General features: G+C 47.7%; 3 protein-coding genes across 3 annotated transcripts in view; 1 reads left to right on the top strand and 2 right to left on the bottom strand.

Moving 5' to 3' along the window:
- LOC119431303 (uncharacterized) overlaps positions 1-3635 on the top strand; it is a 34218-nt gene extending 30583 nt beyond the window's left edge. The window contains exon 10 of the mRNA XM_037698776.2: positions 1123-3635. Coding sequence (XP_037554704.1) covers positions 1123-2037 — 915 coding nt within the window. The 3' untranslated portion in view covers positions 2038-3635. The remainder of the gene's footprint in view (positions 1-1122) is intronic.
- Positions 3636-9486: 5851 nt separating this feature from the next.
- Positions 9487-10726, bottom strand: LOC119431302 (very low-density lipoprotein receptor). Its single transcript, XM_037698775.2, has one exon. It carries the CDS (start codon positions 10260-10262, stop codon positions 9663-9665), a length of 600 nt encoding a protein of 199 aa, XP_037554703.1. The 5' UTR covers positions 10263-10726; the 3' UTR covers positions 9487-9662.
- A 6780-nt stretch (positions 10727-17506) lies between these two features.
- On the bottom strand, positions 17507-25440 carry LOC119431533 (low-density lipoprotein receptor-related protein 2). The gene is made up of 2 exons (XM_049657906.1): positions 24391-25440; positions 17507-24288 (listed from the first exon to the last, which is right to left on the bottom strand). The coding sequence occupies exons 1-2, from the start codon at positions 25296-25298 to the stop codon at positions 19929-19931; spliced, it is 5268 nt and encodes a 1755-aa protein (XP_049513863.1). The 5' UTR covers positions 25299-25440; the 3' UTR covers positions 17507-19928.
- Positions 25441-25814: the final 374 nt, after the last annotated feature.

The raw sequence follows: 25814 nt of genomic DNA, 5'->3' as shown, positions 1-25814 counted from the left end.
CGTGTGTGTTCAATTGCTGTGTTCGTTGTACAGTCAAACCTCAATATAATGAACCTCGATTTAACGAAATTCTCGATGTAACGAATTATTTTTATTTACCCATCTTAGTTCTATTGAATTAACGAAACCTCGATATACCGAAATTCTCGATATAACGAAGTTTTTCGTTGCAAGTACAACTTCGTTATATCGAGGTTTGACTGCAGTTGCATCTTGTTGTCATCTTCCTTCTGTTCGAGTGTTTGTAGGGTATCTGCTGTCCATTTTTGTGGCACTGAGATCTTGCACATGCCTTTTTTTTGCAACTAAGCTTCGCTCTTAGCTGAAGTTAACCCTGAGCAAGAGTCATTCACATTAGGTGTTCAATCACCCAAATGTACTTCTGGTCCGAAATCTTTCTATTGAAGTGATAAATTCATGTTACATGCACCTGAATGTCAAAAGTCAGACTCGGCAACAGACTCGGAGACAAACAAAAGCGGAAATTTCCAGTGGAGTTTCTGGCAATAAATTGAAGTTTTTTTTTTTTCTCATGAACTGCCAGAAACTCAAATGTGTTGTAAGCAGCATGCAGTTCTTCAGATTTCTCAATTCGCAATCATTAAGGTGTGAAATAATGCCACAGATTACTTGAAGACCATTTTTTTGTGCTACCCAACAAGTTATATGCATTAGGAGCAGCCTCCAAAAATAGAGTGCAGTGGATGGCATCTTATCACCGCAGCGTGATGCGAGACACATGAACATATGTGTAATTTTAGGGAAAGCCATGTTTAGCTGTGGCACAAGGTCTACAAATTATATAATTCGCATAGCTGACACTCGTATCACTGACAATATTTTTGTTGTTTCTTTTTTAAGATGTCACATATTTCCTGCAAAACATTGATTCCTGCAGTAATCATTGAACCACAAAGGGTAAATATCAGCGAGTGAACTAAACAGGTATTATATTATAACAGGTATAGTATTATAATTCGCAGAGCAGCAGGAAGGTGCTCGAAATTGACCAGCACGATTAACTGTGAGCCTTGAGTTGGGGACCATGGTGACTGGCATTGCTTTAGGCACACGTTTAACTGAACTGGAATGTAATTCAGTCAAAATTTAATTGACTTCCAGGTGCACACGGAGAGCCACCCGTACACGTGCTCGAGCTGTGGTGTACGCACGCGCCTGCTGCTCCAGCTGTGGCGTCACGAGCTGCGCAGCCTCGCTCAGCGTCTCTGCCTGTGCCACCGCTGTGGCCTCATCTGCCACATCCGCGAGAACCTGCGCCAGCACTTGCTCAAGGTGCACAAGGTCAGCGTGTCGGCCGCGTTCGACACCAAGCCCTTCCAGGTGTGCCCCGGTCCCATCAAGGCCATCAGCGTCGGAATGGCCGCCAATGGCAGGGCCTCTTCCTCCTCCGTTTCTGCGCAGCAGCCAACAGCGTGGGCCGGCGGAAAGCTGGCTAAATGCCCGGCGAAGACACCGGCCAAGCCGAAGACAGTTAAGGCAGCGCGAGTGCCAGCACAACAGAAGCCAGGGAAACTGGGTCGGAAGAAGCAAGTGGAGATGGCCGCTGCTGCCAAGCCGCTGAAATCTGCCGTCAAATCCACATCTGGAGTTGGGCGAGGGAGAATCACCAAGTCAAAAGCACCACGACTTCCGCCGGCGGTAGCCACAAAGTTGAATTCAGTGGAAGGGAAGTCATCCGTGGGCGCGCCAAGCGCGAAAAAGGTTAAGAAGGAGGAGAATGAAAGCAAGCTGGGCATTCCGAAAGCTGGCGCTGCTCCCATCGGCGCGTCAAACCACTTGCCGAAGGCGCAGCAAGGGTGTAAGGCGGAATCGGAACTCTCGACACTCGGCGACGCCGTGCACACGGCAAGAAAGTCTGCTCCCAAGATGGCCACCGGTGTGCCGACAATGGTGGCATTTCAGACGCCGTCGGGAGAGATGTCTCTCGAGACGTCGACGTTGAATGCAGCACCCGCGGAGCAGGGGAGGCGGAAAACGCAGCGCATTCGCATTCCAAAGCGCAAGATTTCTGTCTGAGCCACTGGCTTCTGGACCTGGTGGAGCAGCTGCTCTGTTAGTCTTTTCTAGGCCATTTTGGAGAATGTTTGTACCTTTTGTAACGCCTGCCTTGTGATTGTCCTAAGCCTGGTCAAAATCACACGCTCACCACGTAGTGAGTCCGCGAGAAAAAAATATATTTATGAGCGCAGGGCACAAATGCAATTTCGATTATATAGTTGCTCAAAACTGTGGCTCACAGCGGTCTGTGTGCCAGTGAGGCACTCCTCACCTGAACATGGAGCCATGCTGAGAAAAGATCAACTTTCCCTAACGAAGAAAGCTGCGTAAATTCTCATAATTCCTTTTCTTTGACGTATTATTTGTGCATAAAAGTATGTGAAATTGATGCAATAACCATATCATTTTCATTCAAATAATATGGAATACATATGGAATTATGACGTTGTATGCAGAATCTTTTCAGTACACGTATGTCTCAGCTTTTGCTGATGGCAGCTTCTTATATAAGGCAAGCTACAAGGAGAGTCATGCTTGTCTGTTAAGCTTGAAAGCTTTTAGGGGGTGTGTTCTGGGATTCCTCAATGTTGCAAGCAAGGGAGAGAGCTGGGAGAGTCGTTTCACGTTGAAGTAAGAACATATTTATTTCAGGCTTCAGCATGTCGTCACTGATAATTAGTATGCATGTGCACACCTCCAAGAACTTTAAGCATAACTGAATTGGATGAACATCATTTGCAGTCTGCTGTTAACTTCTTGCGACCCCCCCCCCCCCTTTTTTTTCTATCTTTATTGTCATGTGGAGGTGCCTTGAGATCCAGTCTTGAGCACTTTTCAACTGAGTTTTTGTTGTCAAAATTAAATCATCAACATTGCTTTCTTGTAATTTCATTGTGTGCGCGTGGATTTCTACGTATGTTATGCAGAGTGATACAGAGTTACGTTTAGCATTGTGCCTGCATAAAAGCCTAAAGAATGTAGGCTACAGCCTATAGAATATGAATGCGCACTAAACGAATGCATACAAAGACCGTATGGTGTTAGTAGACTATTACTTTGTGGTTTGGCTTCACGTGGCATCGAGCAGCAATTGCACATAACCACATTTTGTCTTGCAGCTAAGAAGTGCTCTAAGTTGAACTAGAGTTCTTGGTATATCATTCTTTTGTTCTTCTGTCTTCCCTGTATTTCCCATTCTCCAATAATTATAGATAATATGTGGCACAACCTTTGCTGTTTCGGGAATGCAAGCAACTAAAGAAAGTGCGCACTAACTGGTTTCTTTCATCCTGATTCATAAAAAATAAGCATATTCGTGTCGTAATTGCTTGTTCTCAAGTTATGGTTGTGTACATGTTTTGCCTTGTAAGCTGCAGAGCTTTTCTAGTGCGACAAATATGGCTGCATTCTCTTTCTTTGATTTCATCGATAGAACCGTGGCCAGTGCCAAAATGGATAAGCAGAAGTCCTCATGCCCCAACGTGTATGGCTTGCGCATTGCACAATAGATTGCATACAATTAACTTTTGCCTATTGCTGTTTCATTTTTGCTTGACGTGGCTCGTGTCAACACTGCTGACTCATCGTGGTAAATAAAGTTGTTTCATTGCTGGTTTTATACTGTTTAGTTTTTATCATGGTGCGCAAAATACAGCATTAGTTGCAATGGACAGCTTCACATGATCAAATCGATCGGATAGTCTATAGACCTTTCCAATGAGAGATTCCTGGGCGTCTCCATAAAATGCCCTCTGGACTGTTGTAATTGCACGTCGGCCTCACCACAAAAGCACTGCAGAGGCATGCCTTTGTACTTAAGTGCATGCCTTTGTACATAAGCGCAACAGTCCAGAGAGGAGGTACTCTTCCTCCCCAATGGAAAGGTCTATACATTCAAGCTTAGTTGCAAATAGCAGCATCTGGGAACATGTACGCAGACGTGCGTGAAGAATGTCAAGAAAAAGCATGCATTGTAAGGTAGAGCACAGCGCGTCGCCCTCTGTAGTTCCTAGGCAAAGTCACATTTAGAAGCAAGATTCCCCAGCAAAAAGTTCCAAGCTCTCGCAAGAGTATCCGATAATTAAGTACCCTGATCTCTCTAGGGACTTTCTGGTCATGGAAAATACGAGAAAGAAGCTCGCGAGCTTGTTTCCGTGAAGACGTCGCGATCTCAGCCACGTGACAATGGACCACTAACAGGGAGGCGCGGACCTCTTAGACCTGCCCTCGCTCGCCAGCTTGGGTATCAAGGTGAAAGAATGTCGCTACCTTTGCTTTTATTCAGTGTGCTTAGGTATATCGTGGGTCTCCATGATATAGGATTTCGGCAACAAAAATATGTATCACAATCTATGATGGTTTGCATAAGATTGCATAACACTCCACTAGCATCTTGAAAGGGTCCTGGTCATAACACGAGGATAGATAATGTTTGTCCAGGTGAAATTTGATTCGTGCCCCAAAGCTGTTTAGTAAGGCAAGGAAGGACCCCAACAGAAACGACACGTACGGAACATAGGAAAGCATCGAAAATCCACATTGCCCTGCCCTCACTCGGTTGGAGGAATTTGAAGGGGACAATGTACATCTTATTTTACGCTGGTGTGAAGGTACATGTTTAGAACATTGGTAATTAAAGCATACGATCAATGGCGTAGCCAGGGAGTGGCACGCTGGGCACGTACACCCGTCAGCAAAAGTATACGGACCAGGGGTTGCGCGATAAAGCCGATTTTTTTTTACTCTGTCTGTGAATGCAATTTGAAATTGAGGACTGCAGTCCAAACTTGGCATTGCAATCTTTTCAGTGTACCCATTAATTCCAGTTTATGCTTGTTAATTACGAAGAAATTCAGTTTTTTCGGCGACCCTATGGTCCGTATACTTTGCTCACAGGTGTACGTGGGATATTCCGCCTTCTGAGGCATCCCAGACAACACAACATCCTGTGGATGTTTTTGAATGTCCTAGGTTTTTATGGGACATACTGAGGACGTCCACAGCATCATGCCCACGATGAAATTTAAACAAATCTACTGCTGGACTTATCGCAAACCTAACTTGACATATAGTATATCCGAGCAACATCCTCGGCAGGATATTCTCTGGACATTGCTTCCAGGTGTGTTTATTTGGGAGCTTCATGCTTGCCCGAACGGCATTGAGTATTACCAAAAACGAAAACAAATGGCACTCTGAAAAAAAAATATTTGTAGAGTTTTTGTTTTAAACATTATTATTATTATTATTATTATTATTATTATTATTATTATTATTATTATTATTATTATTATTGGTTGTGGTGGCCAAAGTGCACCTTCCATTGACGTTTCTCTTGAAGTAGCAAAAGCAGATCTGGAAGGCTATGTTGTTATAAAAGCATAGGTGGTGCTGCAGCTGAGGTCATTCACTTGATACTAAACGGCTTTTTAAGAAACAGAGAAGCAAAATTTCTTGAGATTTCAGAGCACATGAAAGCACACAAATAAAAAACACCGCCCAAGCACTCCGTACAGATGGTTAACCAGCTAAGCTGAAACGTGCGGCCCCGGTGTTTAGCAGTGAGTTAATCCTGACACTGTATTGAAGCGTTTCTCAATTATTGGTTACATTTTTGTGTTTCTAGTGGAACGCAAGTGCCAATGACGGGCGGATGCTGCTAACCACGACGCCGAGCTAACTTGAGATATCGAACGCATGACACAACGGCGAGCCGAGGTGCCGGCGTTGTGGGCAGAGCAGGTACGACGCAGAGAATGACGTCACTAACGGCGTTACCAATGGCGCGCGCGCTTGGGTGCGACGTAGAGAACGACGTAACGGACGGCGCAGCCAATGGAGACGTTTAGAGAAACATGGGACGAACGTTTTTCGTTTCGCCTAGCCATATACAGCTTTCGCTGTAATAAAACGGAGCCCTACAATATGGGATTCTCATATCCACGCTGCGTCATGCATATATATTAACCCAATTTGTAAATAATGAATTGCCCCCTAATTACGTGTCAAACAGTAGTGCCTTGGAACACGTCCTGACATCAGTCTGAAATGGCCCTTTAATTATGTACCTGGCATATTCTCAGCATCTACTTGGGACGGACAAATGGACCTGATCAGGAGGAGCCTTTTAGGATTAGTGCAGGACATCCTTAGGATGTACGAATGTTCTGATGCTGACATCCCAGAGAGACATCCCAGACAATGCCTTTGCGTTGTCTATATGCGACCGGGGCCTAATGGTTAGAGCATTGAACGTCTGTGCTGGGAGACACGGCTGGGTTCCCGAATGGGCCGTAGGAAATTTATATTTATTTATTTGATATTTATTTGATTTATTTATTTAGATATTTATATCTATATATCGCTACGTGTACTTATTACCTTTTCCGGTGACCGTCTTTCACCGGATAACAATTGTTAGCCGGTAAAAAATTGGGCCAATACACGAGGGCGATTTAGAAAGTGATGCCTGCAAGCCCACTACTTTGCCAATAGTACTGCAAACATTTTGAACTCTTTATCATTAATGCACTGACGTTTAAACTATAGAATGTCGCTTGCCTCACATTCCTATCTCATCTCGTTCCAGAGTAATCGAGCAATCCATGGCATCCAATGGTGACGTCCGGTTGAAACAACGGCCCTGTAATAGAATTTCTGACTGTGGAAGGCTATGGCTTGTGTGGAAATTTGAAGCGGCTGAATTTTGGTCTTTCGCAGTCCTTATCCACATCCGCCTAGCGCTGACGTGAACACAGGCATCCCCGTTAACTGCAGTCAGACGGTGATGGATGTTGATGGCTTCGCAGTCAAAAATTCAATTAAAGCCCGCTGTTTGCACCAAACGTAACCACCCACTGAATGCCATGGATTGCTCTAACACCCCCATTGACGATGGGGGAGACTGAGCTATGCATATATATACATATATATATATATATATATATATATATATATATATATATATATATATATATATATATATATATATAAAAGCTGCTAAAGAAAGCAGTTGCTGCTCTAATGAAGCCAAGTCACCTTTCGAAACGTTGGATCCAGTGACATTCCTTGTTCGACTACTGCTCACCAGTTACAGTACTAGGGGTACTTCGCCCCGACTAGAAATACACAATGGGCTCCTAGCATATAACCCGAAATTCACTGAAAGCAGGTACAGATCCATGTTACTCTTCTAAAAATAACCCCAGGTGGTCTAAATTAATTCGGAGTCTCCCATTGCGACGGGCATCATAATCAGATTGTGGTTTCAGCATGCAAAATTTCAGAATTCATTTGATTTTTTAAAATACTATAAAACAGTTCTCTTGTTCCTCTATATAACATTACTAAAACATATCCATTAACATTAACATTCCTGGAACATAATCGTTAAGAAATACATACAGTACTGTTTTTCGAACAAACATCGAGATGAAATACACCGAGGTATAGTCATTAAAAAAAAAAAAATCACCGACGATTACGATACTCCCTAATGCGAAATTTGATCACAGCTATACACTTGTTTTCATTTCGCGATATATTGAGGCAAAGAAGTTAAGAGAGACATGTGGCAGAGTCGGCAATCGTCGAAAATCTGATCTGCTGGTCACGCGCGTCGGCTTTAGGTTCCACTGTTATCGTTGGTGCCGCTTGGCTTCCAGAAAGTACTACACAATACACAAGTCGCGCATACAATCAGATTACGAAACAATTGCAAACCATGGTAATCGAAAGAAGTGCGAACGAGACCAAACAAGAGCGAGCGAGAGCTGACGCGACCAGACGATAGTACGAAACGAGCGGTCCGGCTGAGACCAGATACGAGTACGCAACGAAGGGTCGGGCGGGTCCGCATGAAACCAAGTTTCCCACGCGCACGTTACGGTGGCTAGATGGGCCACCGTACGCACGTCACCAAAGGAGCCGTTCTCATTGATATCCACTAATATCCACCGTTCGCGGCTCGCGTCTCGCTCTTTCATCTTTCGCTGTTGTGCTCGTTCGCTCGGTTACGCCGTCGCCGACGTTCGCCCCAGAAACGGGCCATTAGGAGCCTTGCTCTAAAAGTTAAAAGTGTCGTTTCACTTCGTGAACGCGGATTACGCGCAAGCGCCTATGGACGCCGCGAACAAGCATAGCGAGAGCGAGAGAGAGAAGACTTTATTCCAGGTCAGACTAAGACCAATAGATATTCTTCCGCCAGGAGGACCATGACCAGCTCACCGCGGCGTCGAAGCACAAACGGAAAGGGCGCGAACGCGACCATTCTCTTCTCCACCTACAGGCGAATTAATTCCTCCTCCGGCGCTCGCTTCCCTCACGGCGACAAACATATAATTTCGCCGATTTCACACTTTTTTAATATACGCTTGCGCGTAAAATTAAAACCGAAAGTGCTCAACCTATGTTTCCTAGCCGTATAAGCTTTCAGTGTGTAAGCGTCCGCAATGCCCTGGTACACAATGATCACTGCGGAAGGAAATTTCAGTCAGATTCAAGATCCTGCAGGATCGCCTACAGGAGCCATTGATAATATAATGTTCTGTGTAATTTGAATGTTTATTTCACCGTCGCTGTAGTACAAGGAGCAGCGGTGTTAGGAGCAGAATGACAAAAATAAGCTCATGGAAGGTTTTGGAAGCGCTTGCGCACCGTATATCAAATATCAAAAATGACAAGAAAGTCGAATGCATGAACTCGCCCATTGCCGGTCAAGACTAAACGTGTTCGTAAGAAAAGCAGTTAATTGTTGAAAATGATGAAAACATGATTCCTGTGCAAATTTAATTGACGTAGCATTATTTTTCTACCTGAATATTTATTCTGATGCCTACCATCAGTTGTTGAAAGGCTGTAACAACGTTCCCGAGGTACTAGCACACACACATTCGACACAGTGTGATTGAGTAGACAGTGCTTGAATAGGTGTGTCTCTATGAAAGTTGCATATCTGAAGAAGGATTTTTCTTGACGTACTTTTGTGACACCAATGTACCATCTTTGACGCTACCGATATACCCTCGTAATGCATGTTCGTCTGCAATGATCACCGAATTTCAATGGGACAGTGTGTCTTAATTCTGCAGAATAAACAGAGTTCGTCCAACTGGTTCGGGCAGCCATTAGGTCCATCTCACATTACAACCTCGGAGCGAGTACTGACTGCTTCTACACGCTCACCCCTCGCCGGAACTGCTTCAACTTAAACATTTCTTGGAGTACACATGTGGTGCAGTCGTCGAGGTCATCACAGCGGGAATTGCAGGAGGATGCAGTAGGTTCCAGTTAGACACGATGATCTTTCCTAACTACGTGAACGGGACTGTCGAATCATCCCAACTGTCGCAGGGCGTCAAAATCCTAAAGCACTGGCCGTTAGCACACGAAAGGTCATATTTGACGCAGGTTGAACTTCCGCACTCCTTCTCGTCGGATCCGTCATCACAGTCTTCGTAACCGTCGCATCGAGACTTCACGGGGACGCAGGTGTGAGCGGGAAGCCCACAGGCAAACTCATCGACGTGGCATGTCCTTGTTGGGCACGTGTTCACATCTTCGTCCGACCAATCTTGGCAGTCGCGGTGGCCGTTGCATCGTTGCCGACTCGGGATGCATTCGCCACTGCTGCACGCGAACTTTGACTACGAACGCGTGTCAAGCGGGCAGTTCTCTTCGTCCGATCCATCGCCGCAGTCGTTATCACCATCGCATCTCCAACCCCGCAGGACGCATCGACCGTTTCTGCAAGCGAACTCCGTCTCGTCCGAACAGGTCACATTCGGGCAGTCTTGTTCGTCGGAGCCGTCGGCACAGTCGCGAACTCGGTCGCACCGCCATTCGGCGGGAATACAAGCGCCGGTACGGTTCTTGCACGCGAAGTGATCTGGATGACAAGTCTCGGACCCACAGATTGCCTTGCCTTCGTCCGAGAGGTCGTCGCAGTCGGGCCTACCGTCGCACCGCCGCCAGCTCGAGATGCACTGGCCGTTCTGGCACTGGAACTCCGTCACCGAGCACTTGCGGCCGCCTTCGCAGTCTCTTTCGTCGGAGCCGTCGTCGCAGTCGTTTCTTCCGTCGCAGAGACACGACACCCGAATGCAGTAGCCGCTGCTTGCGCACTTGAACTCGTTTGTCAAGCAAGGGTCCGATGTTCGAGCAACTTGAACGCTGTAGGTGACTGCTCTGCTGAGAGCGCTAAGGAAGACCAGTGGAAACAGCAGGGCTGCAGGAATGGCAGACATCACGGCACTGGTCCCTCTGGCAGCTGGTGCTCAAATGAAGAGAAAGCATAGCGGAATGTTATATACCCTGGCCTGAACCACTAACGCTGAGGATGCCGTCGAGCGGTGGCGCCGTGCTTGCGAACCTCTGAATTGCGCGACGCTTTTGAAAGATCGCGAGCTCGAGCGCGTGCTTATGTCGGTTGAGTCATGAGACTCGCAGCGCATTCTGCGTGCTCTATTGTTCCAGCCTTCTTGCAACGCGTTCCGTGACGCCTGGTACGCCGAAAAGACGTCACTCTTTTGAGCCGTCGGTGTTGCGTGATTGGCCGAAATGTAAGGAACTGACGGGTTCACGCATCTTGAACGAGAGCCGATCAACAAGGAACTTGTGATGAGTTATGAGTTAGCTCATTGCAGACCACAGATATGGGCAAAGAATGGGCGACGTTTGCATAGGAACCCATGTCTTGAGCAGAGTTACGAGCCTGGGTAATCTCTCTGTCGTTTCGACCGTTTACCTTACGCTCGAGAATTATCTATTTGAAAGCGTTCGCGAGCGTGAGTAACATAACACTTCCCTCTACGCAAGTAAGCAGTTTCCGTAGCGTCTCGGCCGAGGCCATAAAGTTGATTGCAATCTAAGGCAGTAAGTCAACTTCCGCTTTCGAAAGTCCTTCCCTAGTGAGTATTGGGTAGCTCTTGCGAACAGTGGACGTGCACTCAATGTTGTAAGGGGCGTGTAATCTATTGCTGATTATCCCCGCAATAGTGCAGAGAGAGAGAGAGAGCCAAGATAACTTAATATTATCGAAATGCCTAAGATCGAAATCTCCTTGCGTCGTGTTCTGGCCTATTGCTCTGCACAGAAGAAAGAGAAAAGGTGGCAAAAACAAAACAACAACAACAAAGAAAGAAAGGAAGAAAGATGAAAGTTGACAATGAGGGCTGGAAGAACGGATTCGAAGACACCAATCAGCAGGTAGCACAATATTTTGCTCACTCTTGAATCCACTCTGGAGGGTCTGTAGAGTGTGGAATATGGTTACGGTTTTTTTTTCCCACGTATACTATATATAGGTCTCTAAAGGTGCATCTGCACGCGCCCGAAGAGACACACATCTGAGTAAAACGCACTATCTCTTCTCTGTCAGGCCTTGAGAGGCCAGGCAGCAAGTTTTCTCTCTCAGAGAGGCCCCCCCCCCCCCCCCCCCCCCCTTCTTGAGAGTTTTCTCTCGTGTTTTCCTTCCTGGACACGAGTCTGTGAGATATGAAAGAAGAAACCGCTGGCTGTGCATAAGATATACGGCCAGTCGCAATTGCCAGATGAATCATCCACGCGTAATCTCAGGTAAGTGCCAGCAATCGCATGAAAAACTTTCTGAGAACCTTGCGTCTTTTGGCTGTATCAGCTGTGGGCCTTCACCGCAAGCATCTTAAGTTTTCTTTTAATACCTCGCGTTTATATTCTGTAATAACTGTGGGTGGTAGCCAGCCAAACTTTCGCCTAGCGCATGCACTGCATGGGCCTCGGCCCGGTACACAAGCATTCATGCGTGCCTGAACCGAGATCGGGAGTTGGATCTTCGGGCTTTGGTCGATATCGGGTTTTAATTGGGCCCATAATAGGCCCCGTTATGATATTTGTAACTTCACTAGACTGTAGACTGTAAAAATTGCCACGCTTACGGAATTTTAGGTCAATGACATCTGTCAGCCTACGAGAAAGCAGGGGGGGGGGGGGGGGGGGGGGTTGTATTCTGTAAGTGTCCGCCTGGCGGACGTGTCCATTTCATCTGCTGCCGAAGGGCTGATTGGCTGGGGGCTCCTGTCTCCTTCTCACGCGTACCCCAGCCCAGCCAATCAAAACTTCAGTAGCAGACGAAATGGACATCTCCCACTAGGTGGGCACTTACAGAATACCCCTCCAGGTGCGCGCAGACCACGACGCAGTAGTGGTGCCTCCTGTTTCTTAAAAAAAAAAAAAAAAAAAAAAAAAAAAAAAAAACCCGGTGCCAGTGGCTACCCTTATCTACCTACGCTCCACATTTTGCTCCTTCGCGACTCTGGGTAAACTCTGGACGGCATATTTCCCAGGTTCTTAAAACCTCGGATTTATTGAGGTGAGCTTCGCGCTTAGATGACACAGGGACGGCGCGAAGCTCGAATGCCGGTGGCGAGATGAGTGGTAGCGTCCCACAGGACAATAAGCGTATGCGCATTAGCCGGTTGTATATGGGGAATAGTGGCGAATGACGAGTCTAAAGAGTGGCTCTATAATGGTGTCATGGTCACCAAACATATAATACACAAAAGAAGGGGACGCACAGCGTTGGTAGATAGATATATCGGCTAAACAGAACGAATTTACATATTTCTCTGTGATGGCACAAAGGGATGGAACATCTGATTCAATAGCGAAGGAATGACAAAAAAAAAAATTCATAGACAGTGTTCCCTTGCCTAAACTATGCTACGTCACACAGTCACAAGCCTAATCACAAAAAAAAAGAAAACCTTCTGCTGGTTGCATTTTTCAAGAGCAAAATATATGCTCAAAGCAGAGTTGTTGGACAATCTTTGCTTTCTGCACAAAACTATTTAGACTTCTGGCGGCAATGAATAACGTCCCGCCTTGTATTGCCTCACGTGTTGACAGTTTAATGCAAGGCCAATTATTAAACACATTTTAAGCGCTTTCGTACAAGCATGAAATAATTGATTGCCGTGGTAGCAAATAAATTCTGGGATATACATTCCCCAATTGTGCTGCGCGCTAAGGCATAGTGCAACTCACCTCTGATTTTCATTTAATTTCTTCATTCTTCGTTCATGGGAGTTGAATAATGTGCCGTAGCTTCTCGCATAAGTCCGACATAACTGAATTCAGTCCGTCACGCGTTCTTAGATAAATACTTCAAACCAGCACGGGTGCTGCGAAACTCCGCAACTCTGGCGAAAGAGATGTGGAACATAAAACAGGATTCAGGAAAAAAATTTTTTCTGAATGCATTTTTTTTTTTCGTTTGAACAAACTTGTTGACACATTCAGTGGCGCAGGCCTCGTGTTTATTGCCTTGTTTTCGTTCTTTCTGGCACTACGCGTACTCACTGGGAATTAGCGTGAACAAAGAGATATATATCCTAACTAGATAGAGAAAAATAAAAAGAAAGGTTGCGTATGCTGTACCTGCACTGAGCTTAATAACACCGAAACGCAGAAAAACGGATAAATACCTGATTAAAAAATTTATGAAATGAAAATGAAGCTAAATAGAGCAATAAAAATCCTTGTTTCATGTTAAAATATGGTCGCACGTGATACCGCGTTTATACGCAATACAGCTATAGGAGAGCTTCTAGGGGCAGTGTGATACGGAATTCTGAAAGCCAGCAGACCAGTGTATTTAAATTTAGATTCCCGCCAATTTTATTTCCTTGAATTCGAGATTTGAGAGTGCGATGAAATGGCTAGTTCTGTGTATAGGTTTGGCCATCTATGCCTTTGCTTTATATTGCTGTGTACAACTATTTGGCAAATTTTGTAACGGCGCTCATATCATACACTAACGCATGAGCGAAACGAACAGAGGATATACTTTTTCTTTCTCTTTTTCCAGTTCACTTTTCAGCAACAACTCCAGTGGCAAACTTGATAGTCTCTAGGAAAGAATCTCTGTGCGGCTGGTATCTTCACAATAACCGAGAACAGAACCATGCTTTGCTTAGGCTGAATAGCTGACGGACCGAACCGGGATGGGCCGGGCTGGGACGGACTGGGTACGGGCCGGGTACGGGCCGGGTACGGGCCGGGTACAGGATCATGCCTACTTGGGATCATGTCACGCATGATGCCAAGCAAGCACAGTGGAGGAACAATGCTGATATTGCAGATGTAACCGGCTTTCTACCCAGAAACTCTTTACGCCCTTTCAAAATTCGCAGTTGTTTTTCTGTTGTTCGAACGCTAAGAATACAGAATTGTTGCGGAGTCCGCATCATTTGCGTACTACTCATACGGAACCGAATTCATCGGCAGTTGCACCCCAAAGTGTATAGCGTAGCCATTCGGATGCTACCTCGGTTGTTCATGTTATCCAATAAATGTACGCATACGACTCATGCTAACCCATCCTGACTCTCGTGCGTCTTCTTTATCACCTTCTTGATCTTACCAGTCTTAATTGCTCTTGTCGCATTTTGCAAACGTTGTAGCAAACTACAGGGAGAAAATTGTTACGAAAGGATGCTGACGAGTTCAACCTTGCAATGAAGGCGCAGGTGGGTGAGTGAGGGAGCTGAAGAAAATTTGCCTCAACCTGTGCTTCATCACAGTATCACAGGCTGTAATCAATAGTGGAATTTTCTAGAACAGTGACGACGGGAAGTACGTTCCCCATCCCCAGTGCAGATTAGTCCATTTTTGAATCAAGCTACACAGTTCTTTACTGCGGTATACGATATGCGTACTTGCGCCTGAAACAGGAGGGTGCCGGGACAGAAGAAATCTCCTGGGCTGCTCCGCCTTAACTGAAGAAAATACTTAAAAAGGCTGCGCTCTGCTCTGCTGCGAATTAACTCTTAGACGCCGCTCTTTTTTTCAATAGGCGCGACCAATAACCAATCTTAGTATTGAGGAATTCACACAAAAAATGTGGTTGATCCCTCTTATATAGGAATCGGTATAGAACACGAAAGTGAAACGTGTCTTCACAGAAGTAGTGTAATGTTTATTGCACATTGATATATAATGTCTATTGGTGTTTTGTGGCTAAAGCGCCCTTAGGCGTTGATGCACCCACGCTGACGCCTGGTGGCACGTCTCCTCCATCACGACTACCAACGTCGATGACCATGAGCAACCGTCGTGCATATGGAAGCTGCACTACGCTGCACACGCTAGCACAACGCGAAAGACGAAGCACGTAACTGACACACTAATACAACGCGCAAGACAAAGCACGTAACTGAATCGTCACCGAGTCAAATCAGCGCGTACAGCGCGTCGTAATTGCAGCCTCCGCGATCAACTTCAGAAACATTTTCAGAGCTAATTGCGGAGGCCACGCTCCGCTGTGCTGAGTACGGTGAACGCCACCTAGGTGGCGTTGGTAGTGCTTCTTGATGCCAGCGTCCCTTCGAATGCTGGCATCGAGGCGTCGTAGTACTGAGACCACCGAAGCGTTCACTGTCGGTGCGCGTTAAGGCCGGAATACATGGAGCGAATAACCGGCGTCCGAGCGAAGAACTTCGTCGGGCGGCGAACGTCCGACGGCCGGCGTCAAGAAATTTGCCGTCCGCAGCCGATCTGCCTGTCCAAACATTTTCGTCGGGCGAACGCCGCCGCCGGAAGCGTCTAGCGCGCAGCGGTGGACGACAGCCAATCAGGAGGCACTAGTTCCGGTCGCAATGCATGCTGGTGTTTCGCGCGCGCGCGCCTTTTCGCGTCGTCTGCAATCGCGTTGGTGTTGCCGTGTCTGCATGTCTCTGCACCGATTGAGTAGTTCCTAGTATGATCTCTCAGGAATCGCGTTGTATTTGTACATCCCATATCCGCTGATCTGCGAGGAAACAGACAAGCAGTGCAAGCTCTCTACAACAACCTTCAACAGAAATCTTCTGATCTCAGAGGCCACATGCTGTCGTCATGCCTATCTCCCGACTTCCCCGATAGATGGCGTTGGCATCGGATATTTCTTTCGCTAGGCTTAGACGCGTTCGAAACGAGAAGCGATCTCGAAAACTACTCAAGGTTATCCATAATACTCTGTCGTCGAAGCGGCCTGAGACTAAGCGAAAGCCGTTTACGCAGTCATTTGCTTCCAACTAAGTGAATTCTACAAGGACAACGCCAAATTCAGTTCGAAGCGGGCGGCCGGGACCGCCGCCAACACGGCGGCCAACGCGCGGCGGCGTTCGCCGCATGTATTGCAACACAGCAAACATCCTGCGTCGTGTCGCCGCGTCGTTACTTGACGCGTGAAGTTCGTCGAGAAAGTTCGCTCCATGTATCCCGGGCTTTAGTGTCATAATGCAGTACTTCTCTTTTCTGCTCATAGGCGGCGGCACCGCCCCGAGCAAGAGCGCGGGTACACGGAGGAGTGTTAGATATATAAGGCGCGTCTGTGTAGCTCTCTGCGAATGCGTTTGTGGCGCAATGGGTTAAACGCTCGGCGATATATCGTCGCGGACCGAGAGGTCGTGGGTTCGATTCCCAAATTTTGCATGTTTGTGGAACTTTTTCTTCTGGTTTCTTTCTTTGTATTATGTTCTATGACGTATTTCCGTGACGGAAATACGTCAGTGAAGTCTTGGTGGACCCCGGAATAAAACACTTTCGTGTTAAAAAGGTAAGTTTACTCAACAGTTCGTCATATATGATATTACGAATAATGTCGTTCAGTGCATTTCAACTGCCCACACGTGACACAAGGGCTGCAACTAACAAGCGTTTCAACCTGCTAGTTGCTAGAAACGCATATGAGCAGTGGTTAATAGAATATACGGGGGTTCTCATTTGGAACACAATACCCCATAATGTTAAATTAGCACGTAATTTCATTACATCTATGACGAAATTTGTTATTTCAAAATGAACACTCTCTTTCAAGGCAGTGTTCACATTTCGCTGATTTGTTGAAAACAACCCTGTTTTCAATGTTATTTTGTTAAAGTTGTGCATTTGTTGTGCGTCTTTTGAGTTGACAGGCCGCTGCATGCTAGGTGTATGCAAGTGCGTGTCAGAATTGGACCCTATACTAGCTTTTACGACCTACGGGTTGAAACAAGTCTTGTGTAACTTGTGTGACATTTGTTTGCGTGTAAAAAAAAAAAAAAACAACAAGCAGCCTGAACTTTAATTGAACGATGGAGTGGGCGTGCGGGGATGTACCCACACGATGTTTTGATTCGAGGACCGCTGCTTTGAATGCGAAGATACCCCACTCTTTCACAAATGCTCTGCTCCAAAAACATTTGCACGGGAGGGGGGGGGGGGGGGTACCTGCGTACTGCAAGGAATGCGCAGGTAGAACAAGGCTGGAAACATTTGCTGAAAGGGTAGAGGGCTTTGGTTATCGTCGTGCATGTATACATATCGTTATTTTTTTTCGATTCGTTGAAGAAGTAAGCGAAGTTTACGATTCATCGGCACTCCCACGTGCACTCCAACTAGAAAGCGCAGTTTGCTTTGTACAAAGCTTAGTGTGTCATTTGTCTTGTTAGGATACCGTAAATGCAGTAAAGAAAAGGGGACCATTGAAGTATAGTTGATTTATTAGACGTAGTAAAGCTTAACATTGGAATTTAATATAACAAACATGGAACAAAAGCTTTAAGAACATTTTCAAGACACAAGAATAAAAAGCGTTTACAATTGGTCGTCCAGGTGCTTTTAACAGTGCCATTAACGGGTTTCCATTAATACTTGTCAAGTCCGACCGTTTGACCTGCATCCGATAAATTATGCCTCCTGTGATCATAATTTCGACGATGGGCTGTTATTCGCGGAAGCATGAAATGCAAATAATAACACGGAGTGCTTTCAAGATGACCTTCATGACATGTTACTGGACTAATGAGATGTTTGACATTTACTGGTTTGAATTTTGTTCCTGTAAGGACAAAGTGCTATATATAGGTATTTGAACCAGAAATTAGGAAAAAGTTTTAGAATATCAACTGCAGTCGACAAGAACCGCTTGCACTTTTCGTCCGTGAACTCAGCAGACTGGAGAAATATTACGTTACTTAAAGCTTCTAAATTTGCAAAGTGTGGCTGAGGGATAACCACAATGAATAAGAAAATTATGAACACCCATCCAAAGGTACATTATTAACCCTTTTCGCGGAGGAGTTTGTTCTAGAGAAACTAGATGGCGCTTACGGCGGCGCGCGCCATACGTCGCCTCAGCGACCACGCACGAATACGAAACCATTGCCGCTTCTACCTTGCTTCTGTGCGATCAGCTGTCGAAAATGCAACTGAGTTTTCGCTAACGCACTGCGCTCCATTCATGCTGGTTTGAGTCATGTGGATTGAAGACGTGTGCAGTAGTTGGCTGCAAAAATGATGACTGGCATATTAAGGAATGTAATGAATATGTGGGGCCAAGTTCGCGGACCGCTGCTGCAATTGTCCGTACGTGCAAATGTACATGTTTCCGGCACTTCGAGATGTACGGCTTTCCTCGAGGATACAGAAATTTGCTCATCCGCCAGCGTTGTATCGCTATATAGCCTTGGAAGACAGGGCTTCAGCCCCGGTACGTCGGCAAGGGTGAGTACCGCTCGTTAAACAATGATAAAGGGAGCATCGCCGCTTCCTGTCATAGGTTTTAGCGCACAGTATCTACACACATCTACCCCAACTGACACGGAAACTTACGCCCACTCTTTCACCAACGTGTCAAGAATAAGTGAATAGGCACACACTTGAATATATGCGCACTATTTACGCACAATAAGTGATGGTACCACACCGATAGCGCACGAATGGTCGAAGCTGAATATTTCGTGACGGTTCACAAGAGTAAGCGGGTTACTAGCGATAATACGCCTTTGCTACAAGGTATACCAATGTGCAGAACAGCTACGTTTCATGCCTTGTGCGCAGCAAGAACAAATCTAACGGAACTGATCACACCCACGAGCGATTAGGCAGAAAATAATCAGATAGTGACCGCACTGAGGAACCTTACTGAGTCAGAAACGTGACAAGCCGCTGCTTCAAAATATTTGCCCCCCCCCCCCCCCCCCCCAAATAAAGAACGATGACCAAAACACTATAATCCTGATTCAATTCATGAGCGGGAAGTTTGGATAGCTTCGAATACATATTTGCCCCGCTTTTAGAGCAAGCACCATATACGCTGCTCGTGCCCTTTGGACAAAGCTTAATGAGCTTCGAAAGCGCTTTTACATGTCCTCTGAAGCTGTGGCCGATCGAAGCTTGGTGTCGTCCACCCAGTCACCGTCTACGATATATCCCGAAACAGAGGTTTGCTAAGCCACATCGGCGTCATTCACATCCAGTTGTAAACACGGAGGCAACGGAGGCAGTTGAGGCAAGTAATGGACGTGTCACCACGTGATCAAACATGGCAGCTCCCACGGGATCGCCGCGAAAAGGGTCAATATGCTCAAGGCTGCCCGCTCCGAAGCTTGGCACAGAGGTATAGTTTTAGCGCTATGCAACGTGTTATATTTAAAAAAAAATACTGCAGAACAAAGGTATGATGTTCAAAGATCACATGAAATATGTAATTAGGGGCGCGAAACGTATTCTGACGTAACCTGTGCAGTTAGTTTTTTCTTTAAGTCGAATACTTCCTGTACAGTGTTATACGATTCCTGCGATTATCGCTGAACTAGAAACGACCATAGACGTACCCTACAATCTAACCGTGAAGTCCTGCTGTTGAGGCTCATACATTAAGAGTTAGCAGCGGAAGTGCTTCGCGTTTCTGGGCAACTGACAGTTTAAAGATAGCCGAGAGCACAAAGAACGGCTGATCATCTGGATATCAAGACTTGACACAAGGAACTAGACAACACTTCTTGGGCTGGCCAGAATCACAAAGACGGTACGCAGAACTCCATTAACACATTTGTTACAATGTGTACCTGTGACATAAACAACGACACACAAAAAGGCACCAGCTTTGAAATCATGCAACATCCGTCGTCTCAGACGAAATTGGATATTTCTGAAGGGCAGCCATGCTCGTCGGATTCATCGGGGCAGTCGGGGTGGCGGTCACAACGCAAGTTGAGCGGGATGCACGCCGAACCCGTGGAGCACGAAAATTCGTTGACAGAGCAATTCTCGGATAGTTCGTCGTTGGTGCTGGCACAGCCTTTCTCGTCGCTTCCATCGAAGCAGTCATCAACACCGTCGCACTTCCAGGGCTTCGGTACGCACCTGCCGTTATCGCACCGAAAGTGGCTTCCTCTACAATTAAAGGCCAGCCTGGCGCAGTTCAGCCTCTCGTCGCTGCCGTCGTCACAGTCCACGTGTCCGTTGCACTTTTCCTCTTCACCGATGCAGATAAAGCTACCGTTGTGCGAGCGGCAGGGAAGCTGGCTCGAAGGGCACAATGACCCATACGCTTTGCATAATAGCGCGTCCTCATCCAATCCGTCTGGGCAGTCAGGCTTGCCGTCGCAGGTCCACTGCTGAGGAATGCAACGCCCTGTCTTACAACGAAACTCTCCCGCTTCGCAGATTCGGTTTCCGCAACCGATTTCGTCAGAGCCGTCGTGGCACTGTTTGTGACCGTCGCAAAGCAACGCCCTAGGGAAGCACGTCACCGAGCCCTCTAGAGCGCGTTTACAAGCAAATTGGCCCATCGGACATGGTGTCTCACTTGGGCAACCCAACCAATCTTCGTCTGAACCATCTACGCAGTCGCGTTTACCGTCACAGCGCAACGCTACAGGTATGCACTGTGCTCTGTCGAGACAAGTAAACTCTTTCTCTGAGCATGTTTGAGGTCGAGTGCAGTTCTTCTCATCCACGGCGTCGTCACAGTCAATATGGCCGTCGCACCTCCGCTCTTTGGGAACACACACAAATTGACCGAGAGTCTTGCAAAGAAATTTGTTGGGAGAGCAGACAAAACCTTCGTTGCACATGGAAACATCCTCGTCCGAACCATCAGAACAGTCGGGGTCACCATCACATCGCCATGTTGCCGATATGCAATGACCGTTGTCCTTGCAGGCAAATTCTGTTTCCGAACAAGTGTGTGCAGACGTACAATTTTCTTCGTCCGAGTGATCTGAGCAGTCGGGGTCACCGTCACATCGCCATGTCCCAGATATGCAGTGACCGTTCTCCTTGCAGGCAAACTCTGTTTCCGAACAAGTGCGTGAATACGTACAGTTCTCTTCATCCGAGCCATCGAAGCAGTCGCGTTCACCGTCGCACCACCAATTTGTCCATATACATCTACCATTGTCCTTGCAAGCGAACTGCTTTGGTAAGCAAGTGTGTGCAGGCGTACAGTTCTCTTCGTCCGAGTGGTCTGAGCAGTCGGGGTCACCGTCGCATCGCCATGTCGCCGATATGCAATGACCATTGTCCTTGCAGGCAAATTCTGTTTCCGAACAAGTGCGTGCAGACGTACAATTATCTTCGTCCGAGTGATCTGAGCAGTCGGGGTCGCCGTCACATCGCCATGTCGCCGATATGCAATGACCATTGTCCTTGCAGGCAAATTCTGTTTCCGAACAAGTGCGTGCAGACGTACAATTCTCTTCGTCCGAGTGATCTGAGCAGTCAGGGTCGCCGTCACATTGCCATGTCGCCGATATGCAATGACCATTGTCCTTGCAGGCAAATTCTGTTTCCGAACAAGTGCGTCCAGATGTACAGTTTTCTTCGTCTGAGCGATCCGAACAGTCGGGGTCACCGTCACATCGCCATGTTGCCGATATGCAATGACCATTATCCTTGCAGGCAAATTCTGTTTGGGTACACATGCGCGCAGTCGTACAGTTCTCTTCGTCCGAGTGATCTGAGCAGTCGGGGTCACCGTCACATCGCCATGTCGCCGATATGCAATGACCATTGTCCTTGCAGGCAAATTCTGTTTCTGAACAAGTGCGTGCAGACGTACAATTCTCTTCGTCCGAGTGATCTGAGCAGTCGGGGTCACCATCACATCGCCATGTCGCCGATATGCAATGACCGCTGTTCTTGCAGGCAAATTCTGTTTCCGAACAAGTGAGTGCAGATGTACAATTCTCTTCGTCCGAGTGATCTAAGCAGTCGGGGTCCCCGTTACATCGCCATATCGCCGATATGCAATGACCATTGTCCTTGCAGGCAAATTCTGTTTCCGAACAAGTGCGTGCAGACGTACAATTCTCTTCGTCCGAGTGGTCTGAGCAGTCGGGATCACCGTCACATCGCCATGTCGCCGATATGCAATGACTGTTGTCCTTGCAGGCAAATTCTGTTTCCGAACAAGTGCGTCCAGATGTACAGTTTTCTTCGTCTGAGTGGTCCGAGCAGTCGGGGTCACCATCACATCGCCATGTCGCCGATATGCAATGACCATTGTCCTTGCAGGCAAATTCTATATCCGAACAAGTGCGTCCAGATGTACAGTTTTCTTCGTCTGAGCGATCCGAACAGTCGGGGTCACCGTCGCATCGCCATGTTGCCGATATGCAATGACCATTATCCTTGCAGGAAAATTCTGTTTGGGTACACATGCGCGCAGTCGTACAGTTCTCTTCGTCCGAGTGATCTGAGCAGTCGGGGTCACCGTCACATCGCCATGTCGCCGATATGCAATGACCATTGTCCTTGCAGGCAAATTCTGTTCCCGAACAAGTGCGTGCAGACGTACAATTCTCTTCGTCCGAGTGATCTGAGCAGTCGGGGTCACCGTCACATCGCCATGTCGCCGATATGCAATGACCGCTGTTCTTGCAGGCAAATTCTGTTTCCGAACAAGTGAGTGCAGACGTACAATTCTCTTCGTCCGAGTGATCTAAGCAGTCGGGGTCCCCGTTACATCGCCATATCGCCGATATGCAATGACCATTGTCCTTGCAGGCAAATTCTGTTTCCGAACAAGTGCGTGCAGACGTACAATTCTCTTCGTCCGAGTGGTCTGAGCAGTCGGGATCACCGTCACATCGCCATGTCGCCGATATGCAATGACTGTTGTCCTTGCAGGCAAATTCTGTTTCCGAACAAGTGCGTCCAGATGTACAGTTTTCTTCGTCTGAGTGGTCCGAGCAGTCGGGGTCACCGTCACATCGCCATGTCGCCGATATGCAATGACCATTGTCCTTGCAGGCAAATTCTGTTTCTGAACAAGTGCGTGCAGACGTACAATTCTCTTCGTCCGAGTGGTCCGAGCAGTCGGGGTCACCGTCACATCGCCATGTCGCCAATATGCAATGACCATTGTCCTTGCAGGCAAATTCTGTTTCCGAACAAGCGTGTGCAGACGTACAATTCTCTTCGTCCGAGTGATCTGAGCAGTCGGGGTCACCGTCACATCGCCATGTCGCCGATATGCAATGACCATTGTCCTTGCAGGCAAATTCTGTTTCCGAACAAGTGCGTGCAGACGTACAGTTCTCTTCGTCCGAGTGATCTGAGCAGTCGGGGTCATCGTCACATCGCCATGTCGCCGATATGCAATGACCGCTTTCCTTGCAGGCAAATTCTGTTTCCGAACAAGTGCGTGCAGACGTACAGTTCTCTTCGTCCGAGTGGTCCGAGCAGTCGGGGTCACCGTCGCATCGCCATGTCCCAGATATGCAATGACCGCTGTCCTTGCAGGCAAATTCTGTTTCCGAACAAGTGCGTGCAGACGTACAATTCTCTTCGTCCGAGTGATCCGAGCAGTCGGGGTCACCGTCGCATCGCCATGTCCCAGATATGCAATGACCGCTGTCCTTGCAGGCAAATTCTGTTTCCGAACAAGTGCGTGCAGACGTACAATTCTCTTCGTCCGAGTGATCTGAGCAGTCGATGTCACCGTCGCATCGCCATGTCCCAGATATGCAATGACCGCTGTCCTTGCAGGCAAATTCTGTTTCCGAACAAGTGCGTGCAGACGTACAATTCTCTTCGTCCGAGTGATCTGAGCAGTCGATGTCACCGTCGCATCGCCATGTCCCAGATATGCAATGACCGCTGTCCTTGCAGGCAAATTCTGTTTCCGAACAAGTGCGGGCAGACGTACAGTTCTCTTCGTCCGAGTGATCCGAGCAGTCGGGGTCACCGTCGCATCGCCATGTCCCAGATATGCAATGACCGCTGTCCTTGCAGGCAAATTCTGTTTCCGAACAAGTGCGTGCAGACGTACAATTCTCTTCGTCCGAGTGATCTGAGCAGTCGATGTCACCGTCGCATCGCCATGTCCCAGATATGCAATGACCTGACCGCTGTCCTTGCAGGCAAATTCTGTTTCTGTTTCCGAAGCAGTCGGGGTCACCGTCGTGCGTGCAGACGTGCAGGCACTCTGTTTCTGAACATGTCGTGTAGATTGCAGTCGTCTGAGCGGTCGTGTAGAGCAGTCTGTCACCATCGCATCGCCACTGAGCCAGTAGTCTGGGTCAATGACCGTTGTCCTTGCCATCGCATCGCCACGTTTTTTTGCCAGTCCGAGCATGCAATGACCGTTGACCACTATCCTTGCAGGCAAATTCTGTTTGTGAACAAGTGCGTGCAGACGTACAGTTCTCTTCGTCCGAGTGGTCCGAGCAGTCGGGGTCACCATCGCATTTCCATGTTGCCGGTAAGCAATGACCACTATCCTTGCAGGCAAATTCTGTTTCCGAACAAGTGCGTGCAGACGTACAGTTCTCTTCGTCCGAGTGGTCCGAGCAGTCGGGGTCACCGTCGCATCGCCATGTCGCCGATATGCAATGACCGCTGTCCTTGCAGGCAAACTCTGTTTCTGAACAATTGCGTGTAGATGTGCAGTTTTCTTCGTCTGAGCGGTCTGAGCAGTCTGGGTCACCATCGCATCGCCACGTTGCCAGTATGCAATGACCGTTGTCCTTGCAGGCAAATTCTGTTTGGGTACACATGCGCGCAGTCGTACAGTTTTTTTCGTCCGAGTGGTCCGAGCAGTCGGGGTCACCATCGCATTTCCATGTTGCCGGTAAGCAATGACCACTATCCTTGCAGGCAAATTCTGTTTCCGAACAAGTGCGTGCAGACGTACAGTTCTCTTCGTCCGACCCGTCCAAGCAGTCGCGTTCACCGTCGCAGCGCCAGGTTGCCGGGACGCAGTGACCACCTTGTTCACACTTGAATTGTCCTTCGAGGCACGTCCTGTTTACGTGGCAGTCCTGCTCGTCCGATCCGTCTCTGCAGTCCCACATCCCGTCGCATTGCCACCACCTCGGGACGCAGTTCCCCCCAGCGACGCACTTGAACTGCTTATCTGAGCACGAGGAGCTTGTGTCCACCACTTTGGTCACGGAGAAAGGCGCCACGGATTCCAGTGCTGCGGCGAAGATGAACACTGAAGCCAACATTGACCACTGCGATGTAGACTTGCTGCCCGGTGAAGTAGCCATTTTGGTCACTTCGCATTCACTGGGAAAGTCTAGACCAACACGATAGTGCCGCACTTAAGCGCCCGTTGCGCGACGCGACCTGCCACGCTGGGCTTCGCAGCCGCTTTAGTAGGCGCAGCTCGTCGATTGCTGCCGCTGGCCTCAACAAACTTTCTCGCGTCAGAGACCACCGTGTTTTCTTTACTGTGGCAATTCGGATCCGCGACTGTTAGAAGAAAGATTGGCGTAGCGGTCACAGCACTTTCTCCCTCGTCTTTTTTTCCTGCCGTTAAGAACCATGATAGGAGCCCCTTAACTTAGACAGCCACGGCCAAGGGCTCGAGATGTGATCAGACTTGCAGCGCAACAGGAAATTGCATGGTCCTGGAAGAAAATGATACGAAGCTATATATCAGCGCGGCGGATGTTACCGCCGCCAGCCTGCCTCGGCGCCGTTGACGCTTATTTTAAACAAGGGGAAGTCGTTGACTGACTCGCGTGTGCTTGTGTGTGTGGCTCTAATGTAGGCATTGTTGT

Source organism: Dermacentor silvarum, chromosome 10, assembly GCF_013339745.2.
Source record: "Dermacentor silvarum isolate Dsil-2018 chromosome 10, BIME_Dsil_1.4, whole genome shotgun sequence".
Taxonomy (NCBI): domain Eukaryota; kingdom Metazoa; phylum Arthropoda; class Arachnida; order Ixodida; family Ixodidae; genus Dermacentor; species Dermacentor silvarum.
The sequence above is the reverse complement of the archived record's forward strand: the minus strand, read 5'-3'. Positions and strand labels throughout refer to the sequence as shown.

Excerpts from the sequence above, each read along its gene's own strand:
- LOC119431302 (XM_037698775.2), bottom strand. The coding sequence starts at position 10,262 with ATGTCTGCCATTCCTGCAGCCCTGCTGTTTCCACTGGTCTTCCTTAGC.
- LOC119431533 (XM_049657906.1), bottom strand. The coding sequence starts at position 25,298 with ATGGCTACTTCACCGGGCAGCAAGTCTACATCGCAGTGGTCAATGTTG. Across the intron at positions 24,289-24,390 it reads TGCAAGGATAGTGGTCAACG|ACTGCTCTACACGACCGCTC; the intron begins GTCATTGCATGC and ends CGATGGTGACAG.